This window comes from Lycium barbarum, chromosome 4 (genome assembly GCF_019175385.1).
Source record: "Lycium barbarum isolate Lr01 chromosome 4, ASM1917538v2, whole genome shotgun sequence".
Taxonomy (NCBI): Eukaryota; Viridiplantae; Streptophyta; class Magnoliopsida; order Solanales; family Solanaceae; genus Lycium; species Lycium barbarum.
In genome coordinates, this window is record NC_083340.1 from 10528833 (window position 1) to 10548027 (window position 19195).

At 35.5% G+C, this 19195-nt stretch overlaps 3 protein-coding genes across 3 annotated transcripts; all 3 read left to right on the top strand.

Moving 5' to 3' along the window:
• Window positions 1-175: 175 nt before the first annotated feature.
• Window positions 176-6590, top strand: LOC132635174 (uncharacterized). Its single transcript, XM_060351448.1, has 15 exons — window positions 176-724; window positions 800-849; window positions 2107-3081; window positions 3174-3240; window positions 3337-3399; window positions 3939-4002; window positions 4121-4214; window positions 4306-4389; window positions 4470-4559; window positions 4661-4688; window positions 4894-5376; window positions 5475-5536; window positions 5738-5847; window positions 5932-6019; window positions 6108-6590. The coding sequence occupies exons 1-15, from the start codon at window positions 316-318 to the stop codon at window positions 6414-6416; spliced, it is 2976 nt and encodes a 991-aa protein (XP_060207431.1). The 5' UTR covers window positions 176-315; the 3' UTR covers window positions 6417-6590.
• Window positions 6591-8881: 2291 nt separating this feature from the next.
• Window positions 8882-12294, top strand: LOC132635175 (bax inhibitor 1-like). Its single transcript, XM_060351449.1, has 6 exons — window positions 8882-9075; window positions 10167-10310; window positions 10442-10533; window positions 11231-11417; window positions 11526-11681; window positions 11806-12294. The coding sequence occupies exons 1-6, from the start codon at window positions 8959-8961 to the stop codon at window positions 11854-11856; spliced, it is 747 nt and encodes a 248-aa protein (XP_060207432.1). The 5' UTR covers window positions 8882-8958; the 3' UTR covers window positions 11857-12294.
• Window positions 12295-13306: 1012 nt separating this feature from the next.
• LOC132635176 (uncharacterized) lies at window positions 13307-16993 on the top strand. Its single transcript, XM_060351450.1, has 3 exons — window positions 13307-13721; window positions 14905-15015; window positions 16290-16993. The coding sequence occupies exons 1-3, from the start codon at window positions 13605-13607 to the stop codon at window positions 16515-16517; spliced, it is 456 nt and encodes a 151-aa protein (XP_060207433.1). The 5' UTR covers window positions 13307-13604; the 3' UTR covers window positions 16518-16993.
• Window positions 16994-19195: the final 2202 nt, after the last annotated feature.

Genomic DNA, 19195 nt, shown 5'->3' on the forward strand with positions numbered 1-19195 from the left:
AGTTAAACACCACCATTTTGAGGGCCAAAAATTAAAGACCAACCCAGAGAAGGTCAATCCTGCAAATTGCCCATTTATGTGCCCAGCCCATGTTTCCAATAACAAGATATTTAAGTTCCATTTGACTTATTTTATCTTTTTTTTTTTTTTCTTGTTTCTTTTTCAATTTCCGATAAAACATTTTTGGCGGGATTATCAAACCCTACAGCAAATCATTTTCCCGCTCCTCTCTCTCCCTCTAATTCACTCATCTCTCTGTAACTCATTTCTCCACAATCCACATGCCTTTCCAGATCTGAAATAATCATAATCAAAATGGAGGAACTTCAACTAACCTCATCTTCCATTACCGATATACATAAAGCATGGCACATTTTCGCTCTTCTATTATCAACAGGTCGTCCAGCTTATCCATCAGAACTCTCATCAAAATGCACTTTATTTTCCACTTCACCGGAATACATTGAATTTCTCTGTTCCATTCCTAATTCGCCCCTACATTTAACGAGTAATTACTTCGTCACGTTTTCCCCAATCGGATTCACAACAACCGTTAAATTCTTCGCTAATGCGAATGCGTTTAAGGATTTCCTGCCTCGGCTCGAGTTTCGAGGACAGAAGGAGTGTATTATGAGGACCTATTATAGGAAAAGGAAGAGAGCTGGATCGGATGTTGAGGATTTACATTTGGTTAATAAAAGAGGATTTTTCAACAATTTTGATGGTACGACACTTTTTTTGATCCATGCGTTATGATTATTGCGGTTAAATTGAGTATTTTGTTTGTTGTTTATTTCAGTTAAGGAAAGAAGCCAAGTTATGATGCCTTTTCGGAGGATTTGTGGACAGGTAAATTTGAAGCTTTTTATACTTTAATTTGAAAAGTTGTGAGACTGTGTAGTTAGCTAAGGTGTACTCCCTTCGTTCCAATTTATGTGACATGGTTCGGATTTCGAGAGTCAAATTTCTTTTATTTTGACCGTGAATTCGGACATGCAATCTTTAAGTTTTTTTGAAAAATATAATTTACATATTTAGAATGAAGTTCTCATGCTTCATTTCATATACGAATCAATACGAGATTTGTACAAAATCACACAGTTATAGAGATTTAAAAAGAAAGAAGCACTAGAAGTCGAGTTGGTTGAAGAACTTGAAGAAAAACTAAGGTTTTCAAAACACACTAAAAACAGCATATATGCAAACACATTGTCGAGATAAGACTTACAAAGATGGAACATGAACAAGCACGAGAATCGGTAGAGGGATTGAAGAAGGAAAACGATGGTGGTGGAGTTGAACGAAGGAAGAATTGTGTGATTTTGTACAATGTGTTTGTTTGAAAAATATAATTTACATAGTAGGAAGTTCTCATGCTTCGTGTCATATACGAATCAATATGAGAATTGATAATCAGTTCTATATATTGTACGACTTAAATGACATGAAATAGATGCCCTCCTATCCACCTTTGCTTATGATTAATAATGCAACAGACCTAATATGTATAAATAGAAGTGTTTCTTCGCTAATAGTTTTAAGTTTTGGATGAGATGGTTTATACACATCAAGGAGACAGGTTGTGAGTTTGAGTATCATTGCTTCCAATCTATAGGATATTTTCACAATTTTAGCCCAAGAGAAGAATTAGGCTTGCGCGTTAGAGGGTGTAGTGAAATCCTTATATAAATAATCAAAATTCTCTCATCTCTAATTGCTTTTACTTTTAAATGAGAGAGTTCACACACTTCATAGGTAAGGGATCATGCAGTGAGAATCCCTGTCTTAATTCAAGAGTTCAGATGGCTATTAATGCAAAATAAGAGGAATCATATGACGATAATTAGGTGACTGGAAAATTTTCTAATAGAACTTGAATGAGGATCAAGTAACATACATGGAAGATCACCAATGCCTGTTGGATAATATGACTCGTTAGTTTTCTCTGAATTCTCTTTCAGAGGATTTTGGAAGGTAATCTTGCTTTCCTCACCATCTCTATCAATATTCTTCTTAATTGGCTCTCATTTGACTGTATTATTTTGTTCCACTTTTTGCTCGAGTTCAGAATATTAATCTTTGTTGTCTCTAACATTGCTGGTACAGGCATATCTCCCCAATGAAAATTTGAGTTGTGGCAAGAACCAGTTGACAAGAATACCATTGTCATTGGCTTGCGATTTCAACGGATGTAATGAAATGTTCAGAACAACTTTGATAATTGATGGTAGTGCCAGACCATCAAGTTCTGGACTTAAGAGTATTGAATATGGACGCGAAGACAAGATAGACAGAGGAGAAAACAGTAATGAAGAAAATTTTGTACATATGCCTATCTGTAAATCTAAAGTTCTTAGTCATAGCCTGTTCAGCTCCCCTAGATCAACAGCAGTTAGTATCACAGACCCCATGCTTCAGTTAAAGCCACTTCCTACCAGTTCATTGGAAACCACATCTACCAGTACAGCTGCTGAGATGGTTGGTACTACAGAAAAGAACTCTGGCATAAATTCCTGTACAATAGTGGACAAAGAAATGGAAATTCCGCTATCTGCAGCTGATGCTTCTGTCCAGGATTTTGAAAGGATGACTCAAAAGGAAAATTTTATGGAAGGCAACGAAGAAGAACCAGCTTCGTATCCTGTTAGCAATAGAAATGTTAACTGCACTGAGACTCATCCAACAAAGGTGAACATATCACCTCAAGATTTTCATGCAGAGAATGCTACCAAGAATTGCACGACTTCACTTCTCCACATAGATAGAGCAGAAAAAGATGAGCCTCTGCATGGCCATGCCATCTTGACGCCCACACAATCTTTTGGTCATAAGCAGCTGGGAAAATCATCCCCTAATTCAAAACCCTCCCAGAGGGATGACGGGGAGCCGAGGAATTCCAAGGCACTGAAGAATCATAATGCCGCCAGTCTGCTTCTCGACAAAGAGCAACTCGGAAAAGATGCAAAGTCAATTCCTATGAAGCTGAAGCATAAACAGAACTATGACTTGGGTATGAGCATTAAAGAGAGGAAGGGAAATCCAAAAGATAATGGGGAGAATTTCGTGTGTAACTCCACAAAAGTAAGTTCCAGCGCATCATTTTAATTGACTTGTATTTGGTAAGTTTGTTCCAATAAAATCATGATGTAAACCTCAAGGTGCTTGTTTTATAGAATCAATTGGAGCAAAAACAGTTGCCTAACTTTGAGTCCTATATTGTGGAGGAAGAAGAGGGTTCAGGTATTTACCTTTGTCTGGCTTTCAATCTATAGCAATGATTATTCTGAAGTTTTTATCATTTTATGCCTTTAACAATCCTGATGACTATATTTGCAGGTGGTTATGGGACGGTGTACAGGGCAAGAAGAAAGAGTGACGGAGTGAAGTTTGCAATTAAATGTATGATATGCACACTAAACTCTTGCAATTATATTAAATTTAAATTTCCTTGATTTGCAATATCTGTTCATATGACTTTGGGGGATCCTTTAGCAGTTGAATGTCGTTTAATTCTTGCATATTTTTGCACTTGACTGGTTAACTTCCATGATGCATCTGTGGAACGACACAGGTGGATACTCATTTACATTACTGAGCAAGGTCAAAGGGAGAAATATTGTAGTATAGGTTGATGATGCATCAAAAGATTTGAGGCATTCTTCTGTCTTCATTATTACTTGATTGCTCTGTGGCGCTGTATTTTGCTTTTTTATATCTCTATATCAGTTTGAGGCATTTGTTAAACTCTTGTGCATTGTTACCGTGCTGAAAAGTTGTTTCATTATCAAAGAAAAGATAAAATGGAGCATCTATGCTCTTTTCGCATTGAGTTTCTCTCATACAAATCCATGTATGGCCCTCAGTTGCCTAAATTGGGGACCAATTTCGATGCTTCTGTGGTGATCAATATAACTGATACGTTGATTTTGACTTTGCAGATCCTCACCCAAATGCTAACAGACAACATGTCCATAATGAGTTAAAGATGCTAAAGCGCTTTGGGTAATGATGTAGGAAATTGTTTTTAAGGAACCATGGATACATACACATGAATATATACATATATCTACAGCTCTATATGCACTACAAGAATTCTTCTAAAACCTTTTCTTTATGACAGGGGAAAGAACTTTGTAATTAAGTATGAAGGATCATTCAAGAATGGAAACTCTGACTGCCTTGTTCTAGAGCATGTCGAGCATGATAGACCAGAGGTTAATTCTCTTTTTATCTTTTGAGTTGTCTAGTTTTAACATATAGTAGTCATTATTTTAACATGTTTACTGTTGTGGTTCAAACTTAAAGGTCTTGAAAAGAGACATGGATGTTTCCCAGCTCCGGTGGTATGGCTATTGCATGTTCCGGGCACTTGCTGGTTTACATAAACTAGTAAGAATATCAGAAAAGATGCAAATGAACTGAATGGTTTTCCTGGAAACACAACTAATTTCTAATTTTCTTACATGCAGGGTATTGTTCATAGAGATGTTAAACCTGGAAACTTTCTTTTTTCAAGAAAGCTTAATAAAGGTTACCTCATCGACTTTAATCTTGCCCTGGTGAGTGTGCTATTCAACTTGGTAGAAATTTTCCTTCTTGTTATGTTATTGAACTTGAACAATCTGATTGACATTTTACTCTATATCCATTTGCTGCATAGGATCTGCACCAAAAATATGGAACATCAGGTACTTCTTCTTCTTGATGATTTTCTTAACTTGAAAGATGTCTTGTGCTTCCAAGTTTCCACTACATCATCATTTTAAGTCTCTTCAACAGAAGAATAAACTCCCAATAATGTTGAATACTTCAAGTTCGATTTTCATCACTTTCTCTTTTCTTGTATATTAGCAATTGAATGTTCACTAAGAACTGTATATGTATAATTCACAGACAAGGAAAAGTCGAGCCATGGTGCAAGCTTTAACAGTGGTCCTATTCCCCTCGCCAAGTCTCTTCCTCCAATTAAACAGAGAAGATACTCAACTGCAAAAGTTGAGGAAGGCATCAATGAGGAAGCAGCAAAAGGCATGAAGTCTCTAATACGGCCCAAAAACCTTAAAAGGAAGGCTGACAAACAAAAGGTTGGCGCTGATGGTTCGGGGATAACCTCAGCAAAGGATGCCACAAGCAATAGGACACCATCAGCAGAAAGGTTGAGAGAACCCCTTATATATCAAGGTAGGAAGGAGTATATGAACCTAGCACAGGAAGCACTTCAAGGTTCTAACCATGTAGATACGAATGGTCCAACTTCCAAGAGAAAGCGGGTTGCTGCAAGTCCTGGAAAAGTAGAAAGGAAGTATTACATAACTCCAATGCCATTGCATTCATCTGGAATTGCCATTGGTGGTGCTGGTTTACTGAAAAGCAAAGGTCTGTTATTTTGTGTAACTAGCTTTGGTCGGAATTGTGGTTTCATGTTTTTCTGTGCTTGAACTTTTGCACTGGGTTTAACTTTCTACTGTTTCCAGGGGACGGGAAGCAAAAGCGAGAAGGACCATGTGTTGGAACCAAGGGTTTCAGAGCTCCAGAGGTTAGTATAGCAATAAGCTATTGTATCCATTTGCCTTGTAATAACTTAGCCTTTGCCCATATTTTCATTCATGAAGCATGATATACTTACTTTTTAGAAGTCATGTTTACATCTCCATCATAAACATTCAGTCTCCTTTAATACATAATAAAAAATTCACTGGCTATCATCCTCACTCATGATGGATGGCTGCATTGGCAGGTGCTATTCAGATCTTCACATCAAGGTACAAAACTTGATATCTGGTCAGCTGGAGTTACTTTGCTCTATTTCATTATTGGCCGAACACCATTTGCTGGAGACCCTGACCAGTAAGATTCTGTCTGTATTCATTGCCATTGAACAAGATAAATGATACTGAGAATTTGCTAACCATTGTATATTTCTTTAATTAGGAACATAAAGGAAATAGTCAAATTGAAAGGAAGCGAAGATTTGTGGGAAGTGGCCAAACTACACAACCGAGAGTCTTCATTTCCAGCGGTACTAATAGTTCCAATGTTTTCTTTAACTGTTTTTTTTTCCATTCAACTCCATGCATATCTCTGAATAGTACATTACCATGAAACAGGATTTATTTGACGTGAAATCTCTGTCGCCTGTAAAGTTACGAGATTGGTGTTCAAGAAACACCCGAAAATCAGATTTTCTAGAGATCATTCCACAATCACTTATCGATCTTGTGGACAAGTGTTTAATGTCGAACCCAAGATTGAGGATTAGTGCAGAGGAAGCCATCCGGCATGAGTTCTTTGCTCCATGCCATGAGGCTTCTTTGAGAAAGCATAGGCTGCATCGTCAAGGGCTCAGCCAAGAGGGCCAAAGCCCAGGGTCTACACTTCCCTTACCAGAAAATTCTCAAACATGTGGAGTATTGTAAACAAAGTACAAGTAGCTTTTTGAAGTTTTTTTTTTTCCTCGACCTGTTGTCATGTAAAAATAGCTAACAAATGAATGTAATTCTTTCAACAACTCTTGAATTTAGTGTAGTCTTATGCTTTACTGATGTTGTATCTTAACTCATTTATAGAAATTTAAGGCTATTGTGCATTAACATTTTACAAGCACCTAGACCTCTACTTCCTTTTAACTGTTACTGGAACCAAGTGTTGTCATTCAAAGAAGTGAATGAAAGCGTTTCACAGGTTTAGGTGATAATGTGAAGTGTGAACCATCAGTTTACTTGCAAGAAAAGGCAGGAGGTTCTTCGTACTCCTTTGCTCATTTTATTCTTTGAAGGTTCGAGGAAGCTTGTTATTGCTTAGTAGTAGTATATATTTTATTCTATTTTATTTTCAACACGCTCTTTGGGACCCTGAAAAGGAGAATAAATGTCATAGGTGACATGGCATGCTTCAATTGGCGGAACTACGTGGAAACGTAGAGGTGACATGGCAGTCTTCTACCAAGTAACTAACTTGTGGCCGATAGCTTCGCATATAAGTAATAAATATATGGTTTTCCCGAGGTTCTTCGGGAACCAATGACCCAGTAATTCCCTTAATTGCCCCTGTATTTAATGTTTATAAAGTACTAGTCTCTTCTAAATTGTCAACAACTCTATTAAACATTAATTATATAATTTGTTAAGTAATTTAGCTAAAGTAAACAACAACAAAAAAATACTACTAAAACATATAGTTTGTGGAATGCTGAATGTTGCTTCATTTCTGCCAAGAGACACGGGATAAAATCGGTTCCTAGTATCTCAGAGCCTACTGTTATATGAAATATTTTTCTTGAAACAGTCATACATTGAAGAACTATTTTAATTGTGTACTGCAGCAAATGACAAAAGGCCGGAATGGCATAAATAATGAAAAGAATTTTTTAGAATCCCATAAATTTTTTATTAGTAAATGAAACAAACAAATAGGCAGCTTATTACCAAAACTACTTGTCATTATGTAATATACTGCATTTATTTATTTGTTAAGCCTTCAGAAAACAAGGAGTATATAAGTAGAATTAATGAAAAACACGCACGAGATATTTTGTACTTCCCTGTCTCAAATTATTTATCGTGTTTATCTTTTACACGCTCCTTAAAAAAATATTAATTAAGAGTAATTTATGATTATTTACTCTATTTATATCCTATAATGAGGTATTTATAGTCTTCAAGAACAATTACTACTAAGGCTAAAATAAAAATAAAAATAAATTTAATTTTGTTTTGAATTTTTAGAATGACAAATAATTTAAGACGATTATTTTTAAAAATAATTTAAAACGGAGCAAGTAGTATATTTGTCAAAAAAAGGCAACAATATTTTAAATTATAATTCGATAATGTAAAAAAGAAGTGAGAAAAGTAAAAACTAAATCTGGGGGTATATATATAAATGTAAACTTACAAGAAAGTAAGGCTGGAATATTAATTATTTCGAGAAAAGGACAAAAATGATCCCTTAACTATGATAGTAGGTTCAAAATAGTCCCTTAACTATGCACTTAACGGTTTTAGTCCTTTAAGTTTGTTACAAGTTAACAAAAACGGTCCCTTAACTATGAGAGTAGGTTCAAAATAGTCTCTTAACTATGCACTAAACGGTTTTGGTCCTCTAAGTTTGCCATAAGTTGACAAAATGGTCCCTTAACTATGAGGGTTGGTTAAAAATAGTCCCTTAAGTATGCACTTAACGGTTTGATAATGTCAGAAAATAATGTCTCGAAACACAAAGACCGACGGACTCTATCGATTAAAACTGAGGGAATCCATCGACTAAATAAAATACACTAGACTTTAGAAATAAATTAGAAATAGCAGAAACTAAAAAAGTTGTCACTACCAAAAACAAGCGAAAAAAATGATGGACGGAAACCGATGGATAAAATCGAGGGACACTATTTTTGTTTTTTAATTTTTATTGTTTTTTACGAAAACCAACGGAAGTCCATCGGTTATTTTTGAGGAAAAATGCGCAGAAGTCCATCCTATAACCGACTAACGTCCATCGGTTTTGTCCCGAGTTATTTGACTGATCTAGAGTTCTCACTAATTTTTTTTTTTCCATAGTTCTTGTCAAATCTAACAAACAGAGTTCGATGAATATTTTGTCGAGACTAAAACTGTCAACTTATGACAAACTTAAAGGACCAAAACCGTTAAGTGCATAGTTAAGGGATTATTTTGAACCTACTCTCATAGTTAAGGGACCGTTTTTGTTAACTTGTAACAAACTTAAAGGACTAAAACCGTTAAGTGCATAGTTAAGGGACTATTTTGAACCTACTATCATAATTAAGGGATCATTTTTATCCTTTTCTCTAATTATTTCCAGTAAATTCGAGAAGCAACGAATTATCCTTTAATCAGCACTATATAAAAGGCATCTTACAAAGCGACTTGACATATCAATATAGCAGTGCGTACCCGTCGACTTTGAAAAAATATTGTTTGCTCGTTTCAGTACCAAAAAATGGAGGGTTTCACATCGTTCTTCGATTCACAATCAGCATCTCGCAATCGTTGGAGTTACGATTGTCTCAAAAATTTCAACCAGATCTCTCCTATCGTTCAAACTCATCTCAAACAGGTCTCTTTTTTTTTTTTCTTTCTTTTAATTTTAATTGAAATTTGAGATTTCTTACGGTATTATCATATTGTTTGAGCGTTCTACGGTTTGATTATTGTTTTTTTATTTGGACGGTTGAATTTTAGAACGTATTAGGTGATAAGAATCAAGTTATTTCTCTTTTTTCTTGTTAATTTTGATACAGATTTGATATTTGTTATGGTATTTTTTTATTTTTTATTGCGGTTAGTTTTGTTAGGTTATTGAGATTTGAGATTCCTTACGGTTTGATTTTTGTACTAGTTTGACGGTTGAATTTTAGAACAAATTCGGTGATAAGAATCAAGTTATTTTGCCTTTTGGCTACGTAACTTATCAGATTCTTTGTTATTTTGTTGAGAATTGCACTAAATTGAAATTTGTGGAAGCCCTGAGTTGTTGACGTTGAAAGGAGAAAGAATTAAATTGGAAGTCATGAGTAATTTGTTGAAATCTTATTTGAATAGCTCTTCTTTTCCACGTGGTTTAGAGTTTATTTCCGCCATGAGTTAATTAAGTAAAATTTTATAATATATTGAATGTTTCTTTGGTGTCTAATCATAAAGATCTTGAACATAAGAAAGGCAATTAATTACTTAGGTAGCTGAACAAGAGCTCGTGTTAAATGATTAATACGCCCTCTGTTTCAATTTGTTTGTGTGGTATTGACTCGGTACGGAATTTAAGAAAGTAAAGAAGACTTTTAAATCTTGTGGTTTAGTTTCGTTAACTGAAGATTTGTAGAATGTACCAAAATGCTATTTAATTGTGTGGTAAGTTGAAAATAAAGAGTTGCCAAAAAAGGAAAGAGATATTCTTTGGGAGAAAAAGACTAAAAAGTAAAACAAACAAATTGGAACGGAGGGAATATCAGAAGACCGTTAGTGAATCAGCTTTTGATTGATTAATTTTGCGAAGTCATGCCAAATTAAGGAACTGATTTGCATTGAAATTTATCAATGTGGTGGAATTTGGTACCACGTATTTAGCTTTTTCCCAGTTTCTTCCTTAGTATATGGGGTTTTATTATGGCAAGTGTCTTATCCTGATGTTGATTTCTTTCATGGCTATAGGTCTACCTTACCCTATGTTGTGCTTTAGTAGCATCAGCTGCTGGGGCTTACCTTCACATTCTTTGGAATATCGGTGGCGTCTTCACTACACTGGCTTGCTTGGGAAGCATGGGGTGGCTTCTCTTAAGCCCTACTTATCAAGAGGTATGCACCAACTTTACTGCCCTTGTAAATCTTAGCAGTCACTCATCGTGGCCTTCTTTAGCTGTGGAAATTTTGTGGTTGTGTTGATTATTGAATTTTAACTGATATTTCTGTTATTTTTTGGCGATCAGCAAAAAAGGGTGGCTCTTCTGATGGCAGCTGCGCTCTTTCAAGGCGCTTCGACGGGTCCTCTGATTAAAATGGGCATTGACTTCGATCCAAGGTGTGTCTCCCTTCATATTGTCCTTTTTCGTGTTTGAAAATATCGTTCCTGTTTTCTTGCGTGCTAGTTTGAGTCTTCTTGTTGTATGTTAAACTACTAATGTGAAAACCAGATATGCATTTAGCTCATTTTTGTTTTGGGCTTTTCTTCTTCTGAGTTGGAAGTGGGGTTCCTTTGTTGTGGTATTAGGGTATTATGTTGGGTCTCTATATTTGCAGTGCTTTATTTGACACTTGTCATGTGTGCTGCTTTCGTATGCATCATACCTGGTTTGCTCTTTCATTTGTGAATTTAAGGATCAGATCCCCTTCTCTGATATGCAAAAGCGCCACCAGATTTTGCCCTAATATTTTTGGTGGAGTTGAATTCTGCAAAGGGAATAGAATGAGAGCTAGTCTGTTTCAAGGCCCTTGCAATCCAACTTAACTCAGTTGGTGATAGTCTGGTACTCTGATGCATGAATTTAACTGCAGCATTATCATGCGAGGGTTTAGTGACTCCTTTTGCTGATTTTCTCACCACATAACTCTTGTAATAGCCTGTGTAATTCTGTGTCCTTGTGTGTATTGTGTCTGTTTTAAGTGCAAGGTCAGCTAAAATGTGCAATCCTTATAGTCCAACACTGACTATTTAACAGCTTTAAGGTTTACAACCTTGAGGGGAGACTCTTCTGATACATAACTTTCTTCCATTGCAGCATTGTGCTTGGTGCTTTTGTAGGTTGTGCTTTGGTTTTTGGTTGCTTTTCAGCTGCTGCCATGGTGGCAAGGCGCAGGGAGTACTTGTACCTTGGGGGCTTTCTTTCTTCTGGTGTCTCCCTCCTCTTCTGGTTGTCCTTTGCGTCCTCCATCTTTGGTGGTTCCATGGCCCTTTTCAAGTTTGAGGTATACCCATTGTTTCTTGTGTGCTTGTAGTGTCGGCTTTTAGCATCCTTTATTTTGTAAGTTGCTGTAATATCTTTTTCCGTTAACACCACACCTCTTATCTGGCAGTTGTATTTTGGGCTCTTGGTATTCGTGGGCTACATTGTCTTTGACACCCAAGAAATTATTGAGAAGGCTCACTTGGGTGACATGGACTATGTCAAGCATGCATTGACCCTCTTCGTAGATTTTGCTGATGTGTTTGTACGGATTCTGATCATCATGGTAAAGGAGATATTTCAGTTGTGCTTATATTGATTTCCTACTGGGTTAAATGCTTGATCTTTCCATGTTTTGGCCACCAAAAATTGACTCTTGTTTCCTTCTTTTTTTTTTTTTTTTTTTCCAGTTAAAGAATGCATCTGAGAAGGAAGAGGAGAAAAAGAAGAGGAGAAACTAGATCTGGTCAATAGGCTACTGAAGCTCTACCTGTTTGATTCACACACTTGTCCGTTCACCTCAAACAAGCATGTTAATAGTTTGACACTAGCTTTTGCTTAGGCTGTGATACAATGTTATGTGATGTGCCATTATCGCTGTGATTGAACATGTGGCTCTTTTATGAAACTTTTAACTTTTGATAAGAAATTCCTTGTGATAGAATTGTAGGTGATGCTTTAGTTTCTTTTTAATCTCCTTTCTGTATGCATCCGTTCTGAGTGCATTGTCAGTCTTGTGTACCACCCAAAGTTGGTTCCCTTTCTAAGGGGGAATCCTGTATATTCTTTACCCGTCCCTGATTTCTGTGTATGTTGAATGAGTTGGAGGGGATGTTCTTTGTTGTGGGATGAATATATGCGTAAATGCAAAATAAATTAAGAAGATTTATATTTATATATACTATAACTCTGTTAAGTGTTGATAGTATTTGGAGGACGATTGGTCAAGACAAAATTAGCAGCAAGAGTTCCAAAAGTACGCGACAATGGACTGGTTTAAACGGTCTGTGCCTAAGTTGCCGAAGCTAAACGGCTCCTTCCTCTAGCTCGAGAGGCATGCGATTTGCCTTGAGTAGTTATAAGTCCAATTTCATTATCAAGAATGTCAAGATCAGAACTTCGTTTCCAGTCTTACTTCCGGTTTGTCGAGTTGCCCAAAAGCTGTATGAAAAATTAGAGAGGAGATACTCTACCCTTCGCGGACCTAAATACCACTGGGTATATGTTGTTATTATAGGTTTAAGTTTAACTATTGTTAATTTGAAGGTAAAGTTCAGAATTCCAAGATTAATAGGTTCCGCTTAAAGGAATAGTTCCACCGAAGGTGTATTTTGTTAATTTTTTTATTATTTTGTTCTTAATGGTTTCTTATTTCTCAAAATACCTCTTACAAAACAAAATCTATAATCTCTTCTTACTCATATTTGTCATTTCTGCTTTTCCTTGCAAATATATTTTAGAATATATAGGCTTTTGTAAGAAATTTAAGTGTATTTTAGTCATTTTAATAGAAAAAGATTTATTAGCATTTTTTCTTATTAACACATGAATTATTTGTTATTTGTTTTAGTATTTTTCATTCAAACACATAATTATATAAATATACAAAATTAATGTCAATATTAAAAAAGATTTTTAAGCACTTAAAATTTATACTTTAGTTACCACTACATACTAAAATTATCAATTTCAGTATTTTTCATTCAAACACATAATTATATAAATATACAAAATTAATGTCAATACTAAAAAAGATTTTTCAGCACTTAAAATTTATACTTTAGTTACCATCAGTTAAAATCGTAGCTAATGAGGCGTAAGTTTTTTTAGATTTTAAACTCATATCAACTTGTCAAGGCATAGCTTGTTAAATATTCTGATGTGAATTTATGTCCCGTTAAAAAGTTGTTTGCCTTGAGTATGTGTAAAAATTAAAGACAAACCCAAAACAGGTAAAAAGTGCAAATAACCCTGCTCAATTGAAACGGATCATATTTGTGGAGCATCCCTGACCGACCCGACCCGACCCGGTTAAATTATCCATGTGGCGGTAAAACCCAGGGAAAGGGACTACTGTCTACTAGTCTTCTTCTTCAGCTTGACCCTGAATACAATTCTTCCAACTCCACAACAAAATTACTACAGCAATTTTTCAGTTATTCTTGAATTAGAGCTGTGAGATTTGCTATAGAAAGAAAAAAAGAAACAAATGAAGAAGCTTATAGAATTTGGAAGAAAAGCAATGTTCTATATTAGGGTTCTGTCAGGTTATGAAGAACGTAGAATTCGTTCTTATCGATTACAAATTCAACAACGTCTTCAACAGGTTCAAATTCATTCATTTTTCCCCCTTTGTTGAATTGTAAAAGAAATGTGAAAGTTATTGTTACTGTTGGTTAACAGTATAAACATTTCGTTATTGAAATTGTAGTTGGACAATATTGAGTTAAAGCTTTAATCTTGTCTGCACTAGATTTACTTGGCACTGGAAAAATACAATTTAAATCACCAAATGCAGCCATTGGACCTTTACTTTATCCATTACCTTAGATTTGTGATTATACTCTTTTGGTGTGTGTATATATATGTATGTGTATGTTCCAGTATAAGTTTGTTGTTTGGAAACTGCTAGGGTGGCTCAGTTGGTTGAGCATGGGGCTTTCACAGTGGAGGTCTCAGGTTCGAAACCCCCTGCATACGACAGTAGGGGATTTGCCTTCTGGGTCGAGCTCGTCGCACGGGGCTTGTCTAGTGCGGGTTATCTCTCCTGTGTGGTTTGCGAGCTATTGCACAGGAGCTGGGTTTACCTTGTGCGCACCCGAAGGGTAGCGGCTGCGGGTTCCCATGTCATAAAAAAAAAAAAAAAAAAAAGTTTGTTGTTTGGATAACTCTAGAATACATATTGTAGAGTCTTTAGTCTTTGGGTCAAAAAGATTTCATTCAAGACTTAATTGAGGCATAATTTATACACCATCTCAAGCGTCTTTTTCTCTTGAGCATAGCGATCTTTTTATTTTATTCGTGGTTTTTGTGTGTGTGCGCGTTTTTGGGGGGGGGGGGGACTAGGGATAGGCAGATCGACGACTCCGCTATCTCCAATTCCAATTATATTTCTGTTGAAATTTTTCAAAAGGGATGTATTTATATTAAGTCCATACACATTGTAAAAAGAGAGTAATGCGTGCAGGTGTACTTTGCACCACTTTATTAAAATCCTGGACTGGCCTCTTGGTTAAGGTCATGTTTTCTAATTTGTGTAGGAAATGGGAGGCCCCTGACGGTCTTGGGCTTGGTTCAGTTTCCAATACACCCAGCCAGAAAGTATAAAAGAAGCGCTATAGGTGACTGTTGCTAGCAACTAGACTAATGCTTGATGATTTGTTGCAATTTTTTTTGACAAATTGGTGTCTTCGAAAATATTAGTTGGTAGATTGTTTTGCTTGCCGTGTTTTTTTTGTTCTAAACCCTTTTTTTGATTTCTGTTTCTGTATCAATGTGTGTCTGATCAGGCGGAAGAGAAGAAGGCAGCAGTAAGGAAAATCCCTGAGCAGATGATTTTATCAGAAGTTAGGCGCATGGTGGAAGAGATGCAAGCTCTGAATAAGAAGTTAGAAGATACTGTAAGCTCACAATTTTCTTGAGTCTTATTTTGTTATTTCGTAATTGAGAAGCATGCTGCCAATCACCTTAATGGTTCTGATTATAACACTTTAACAACGGTTGAACTATCGATGGTGCATTTTTTAGATTAAAAAGTTTGAATAACTTATAGAAATCGGATTCTCCGCAACAATGGGAATAGGGAAATCTTCTTCTGCAAGTTTAGCGTTGCTCTATCCCGTATAATGGTGTTGGACAAAGTTCATTGTTATATATGGTGGATAAGATAGACATAACCAAAACTCTTATAATGGGTGTGGTAAAAAGTGTGTTAAATGAGTAATAGTTTAATTGTAAAAGAAGTGAACAACACAAGGTGATAAGATGTCATATCAAATTTGAAATGGTAACGTACCGTTAGCTTAGATTAGTTTGAATTGACCTGTCAAAAAAGTTTATACTGAGAATTGCCATTGGGAGAGAAGAAGAAGTCAAGTCTTCTTTAGACGGACCGAAAAGCAAAGTAGGTTAATTTATTGGGATGGATCCCTTTACTTCTTTTTGTTTCAGTTTGCAATAGAGAAGAGCAAGTTCTCTACTGATATCAATTTACTTCTCTCCTTAGACTCATGTTTATTGTAACTGCTTTGCCATCTCTTTTAGTATTTGATCGTGGTCAATTCCGTGAATGAATCCTTTAGACAATTTGCATTACCCACATACTTATAAAAAAGAAGTGTGTGTTCTCCTTTTCCGGTTGTCTATACATTCCCTTGTGCTTTTCTCCTTTGTCTACACATTTTCTCCTCTCAGAAATTCTGGACTCCTCGCCTTCCCGTTTCTTTCTGCAGACTGGCAATTCATTGAATTCACAAATGATAGGTGTTATCTTCACAGGCAAAGTTGCTTCCCTTTAGTTTGGAGCAGATATTACTTGCATTTTCCTTGGAACTTCCCGTTCAACTAGCAGGCCCAGAATGGGTTGAAAACATGTTTTCTTAAGGACTAAATCACCCATACTCTGATGTTGAACATATACTTCCAAAGCTGGGAGAGCGGAGATGGCTCATGAGTCAATTAGTATTTCTCCCAATTCATACTTGTCTATCTGTTAAATCAGAATTACTTGTTGCCTCACGGTGTTAGGAGAATGTTAATTGTACTGAATGCAAAATAGGGTTAGGTTCAATCTTCTTCTACTCGTGGCTTTGTGTTACTTATAGAATGTGCTCCCTGTGTTATTGAAGATTTTCTGGCCTTAATTGATGAATGATTAATGGTTGAATATTTTCAGGAGACTGCTATAAATGAGTATTTCAAGCCTTTAGACCAGCAAGCAGAAGAAGTAATGAAAATGCAACTTAAGGGAGATGAAAGTAGAAAAGATGAGCTGATGGAGGCCATGCAGAAGCAAGCACTTCTTGAGATGGCTCAAGCAGAGAAACTAAAAAACATGCAAATGCTAAACACAAACAAACATCTCCAAGATAAAGCATCCACAGAGACGCTCAATCAGAAGTAAGATAATTTTGTAGAGTATTAAGTTCGTGGAATTGGTACTGTAAGAGTTCTTCTAGTTTTGCTAAAGCAAGAAGACATTATTTTGCCAAAGCAAGAAAGATGAATCAGGTCCAGCCCTAAGCATCTGATCAATTTGTAACAATAAAGAGCGACAGTCCTCCGAAGGTAGAGCTAGGATTTTGGATTTATGAGTTCTGAATTCTAGAAAGATAGCTTAGTGGGTTCTTGATAAATTATTTATACATATTTAGGTGGTATTTTACACAGTGACAGGGTCTTAGGCCTAAGCTACTGGGCAAACCCGTGGACAGCCTTGTACGCCCACCCCTGCAAGCCTCCTCATTCATTTTAACACCATATGCCAGTTTTAATTGTGGAATTTTTTACTTTGTTCCTGCAGGAAATTTTATGTTCCCTGCATTGAAGTGTTCTATTCCTGTAAAAAAACATGTCGAATATAGCTTCAGCTTGGTGAGATGAGTAGATTCATTCTGAGAATTACTTTAGTTTCTTCTAATAGAAATTGTCTCGGTTGAAGGCAATTTTATGTCAAAATGATGCATCATTATGTTTCTATTTGGCATATTCAATCAAACTGTTAATTTAACTTTTATCTTAAGGAGGTTTGAGTTATCATGTCAGTTTTTTTATTAAAAAAAAAAAAAATCTGCTGTAAGAGGCTAGATTAGATATATATTGAGTTTTCAAACTCCAACCTCACATAGTTGTTTTGAGTTTGAATTTCTAGTGCACAAGGTACTAGATATTCCCCTTGATGAATGAAATTGACATGATTCTTGGGAAGTTTTCCAAATAGCCACTTTCCAGCTCCTGTAATTGAAAATAGACAATATCATAGAGTTTCACATATGCTATTTTTCAAAGATATGATCGAAAAGTGATCAGTAAAGCTTTTTCTCTTTTCCCCCTTTCATTTCATTGTTGTCGGATTAGAATTCAAATTAATAAATTCTAAGTTGACTGCAGAAAATATTATTTTGGAAGAAAACCTACTATTGGTGGTGGAAGATTTGCTTTTACCCAATGGGCCTGCCTTAGAAGGGGAACTTTGTATAATCTTGGACTAGACCAAAGGTTGCCCAAATGAAGAAGTTCCTATTATAGACAATTTCTTGGTTTAGTTCCTTTCGTCTGTTGACGCAGTCTACAACTACGTATTACCGTGGGATAATTACACTTTTAATTTCTCGGGTATTGATAAATTTTGATTGTGGTCGTTTATGATATTTCAATAAGCATATTTAACTTTGAATTTGTTAAAACGTGTTTTTATCGCTTTATACGGAAAGCATGTTATATTTAGATTATTTTAAGACTTAATTATCCTCAAATATGAAGTAACAATATGAATCTTAGTTCAACACATGGATAATCAAATGGTTAACATGTATAATTCGTTAAATTTCTGGAAGAGTCACAAGAAGAAGGAACAAAAGCGCATATTTTAATTGCTTGAAGGTTTATTGTGCTTAATTGAATATTCCAAGGACTAATCGGGGATTAAAAGTACAAAATAATTAGGAGTTTGTCTCTGTGTGTATGTAGGGAGGGGCGGGGGGTTGAGAAAGATTATTTACTCTAAACAAAGATTCCTGATCCCATAAATTTAAAACTTCTAAATTTCACACATTACTATGAGTCTATGACCCACAAAGAGCGTAAATCAAAAAGAATAGAAGGTACATAGAATAGATCAAAAATATAATAAAGGATGGCACAGCCAAATCGCCCTAAAATACAGTTCAATTGGATTTATCCTCTTTTATTGTCAAACAAAGAGCTTTCTTGTTGACAAAGGGCTTTCTTGGTTGTCTTCATGTCTATGGACCATCCACTAAGATACACCCAAACAAAATATTTTTAAATAAGAGAGAAAGAAGAAAGAAAAACAAAATGAAGATGTCTATGATTGGCTTTTCCTTCTATATCTTATCTATGTATCGTTTTTAATTTCTAATTTCTTGGACATTCAAATGGAACATACGAGATATTGTGCATATAAAACAACCTCCAGTCTTTTAGTTATACGAAAAAGATAACGTTATGAGTCAAATAATGCTCGATTTATCCACAAGAAAAGAAACATCTTGTTATTGGTGTATCCCTAATACTTGTTTAATTCTTCCCTTGATCGTTTCAACTCGTTTTAGTCTTAACTTTTGCTCACATTACTGGTCCCAAGTTCAGATAAAGGAGGTAGAATATGATATATAGGCTGACATTTAGCATAAAATTATCTAATATATTCAGAACACATCCTCATTATATCAATCGTTGTTGTTTGTTCCTACAAAGGGTCTATTGGAAACAACCTCTCTATTCCATAAAAATAGAGGTAAGGTCTGCGTATATCTATTCTCCCCAGACTCCACTTGTGGGATTACACTGGGTATGCATGTTGTTATTTGTTCCCATTTGTTTTTAGTCTTGACTTATAGAAGCAACAATAAAGATTCCTTATCTTATCCCATTTTTTGTTTGTAGAGAGGAAAAATCAAATGGCAATATATCCATGAATTTTTCTTTCAAACATATCAAGATAAAGAAGGGGAGAAGACTTCTTTACAGCAGCTCCCATTACTTTTTTCCTTCTTTTATTTTGTGATAAAGTAATTGTTCATTTTAGTTATTTATAAATTTAGAAAAGAAAACTTGATA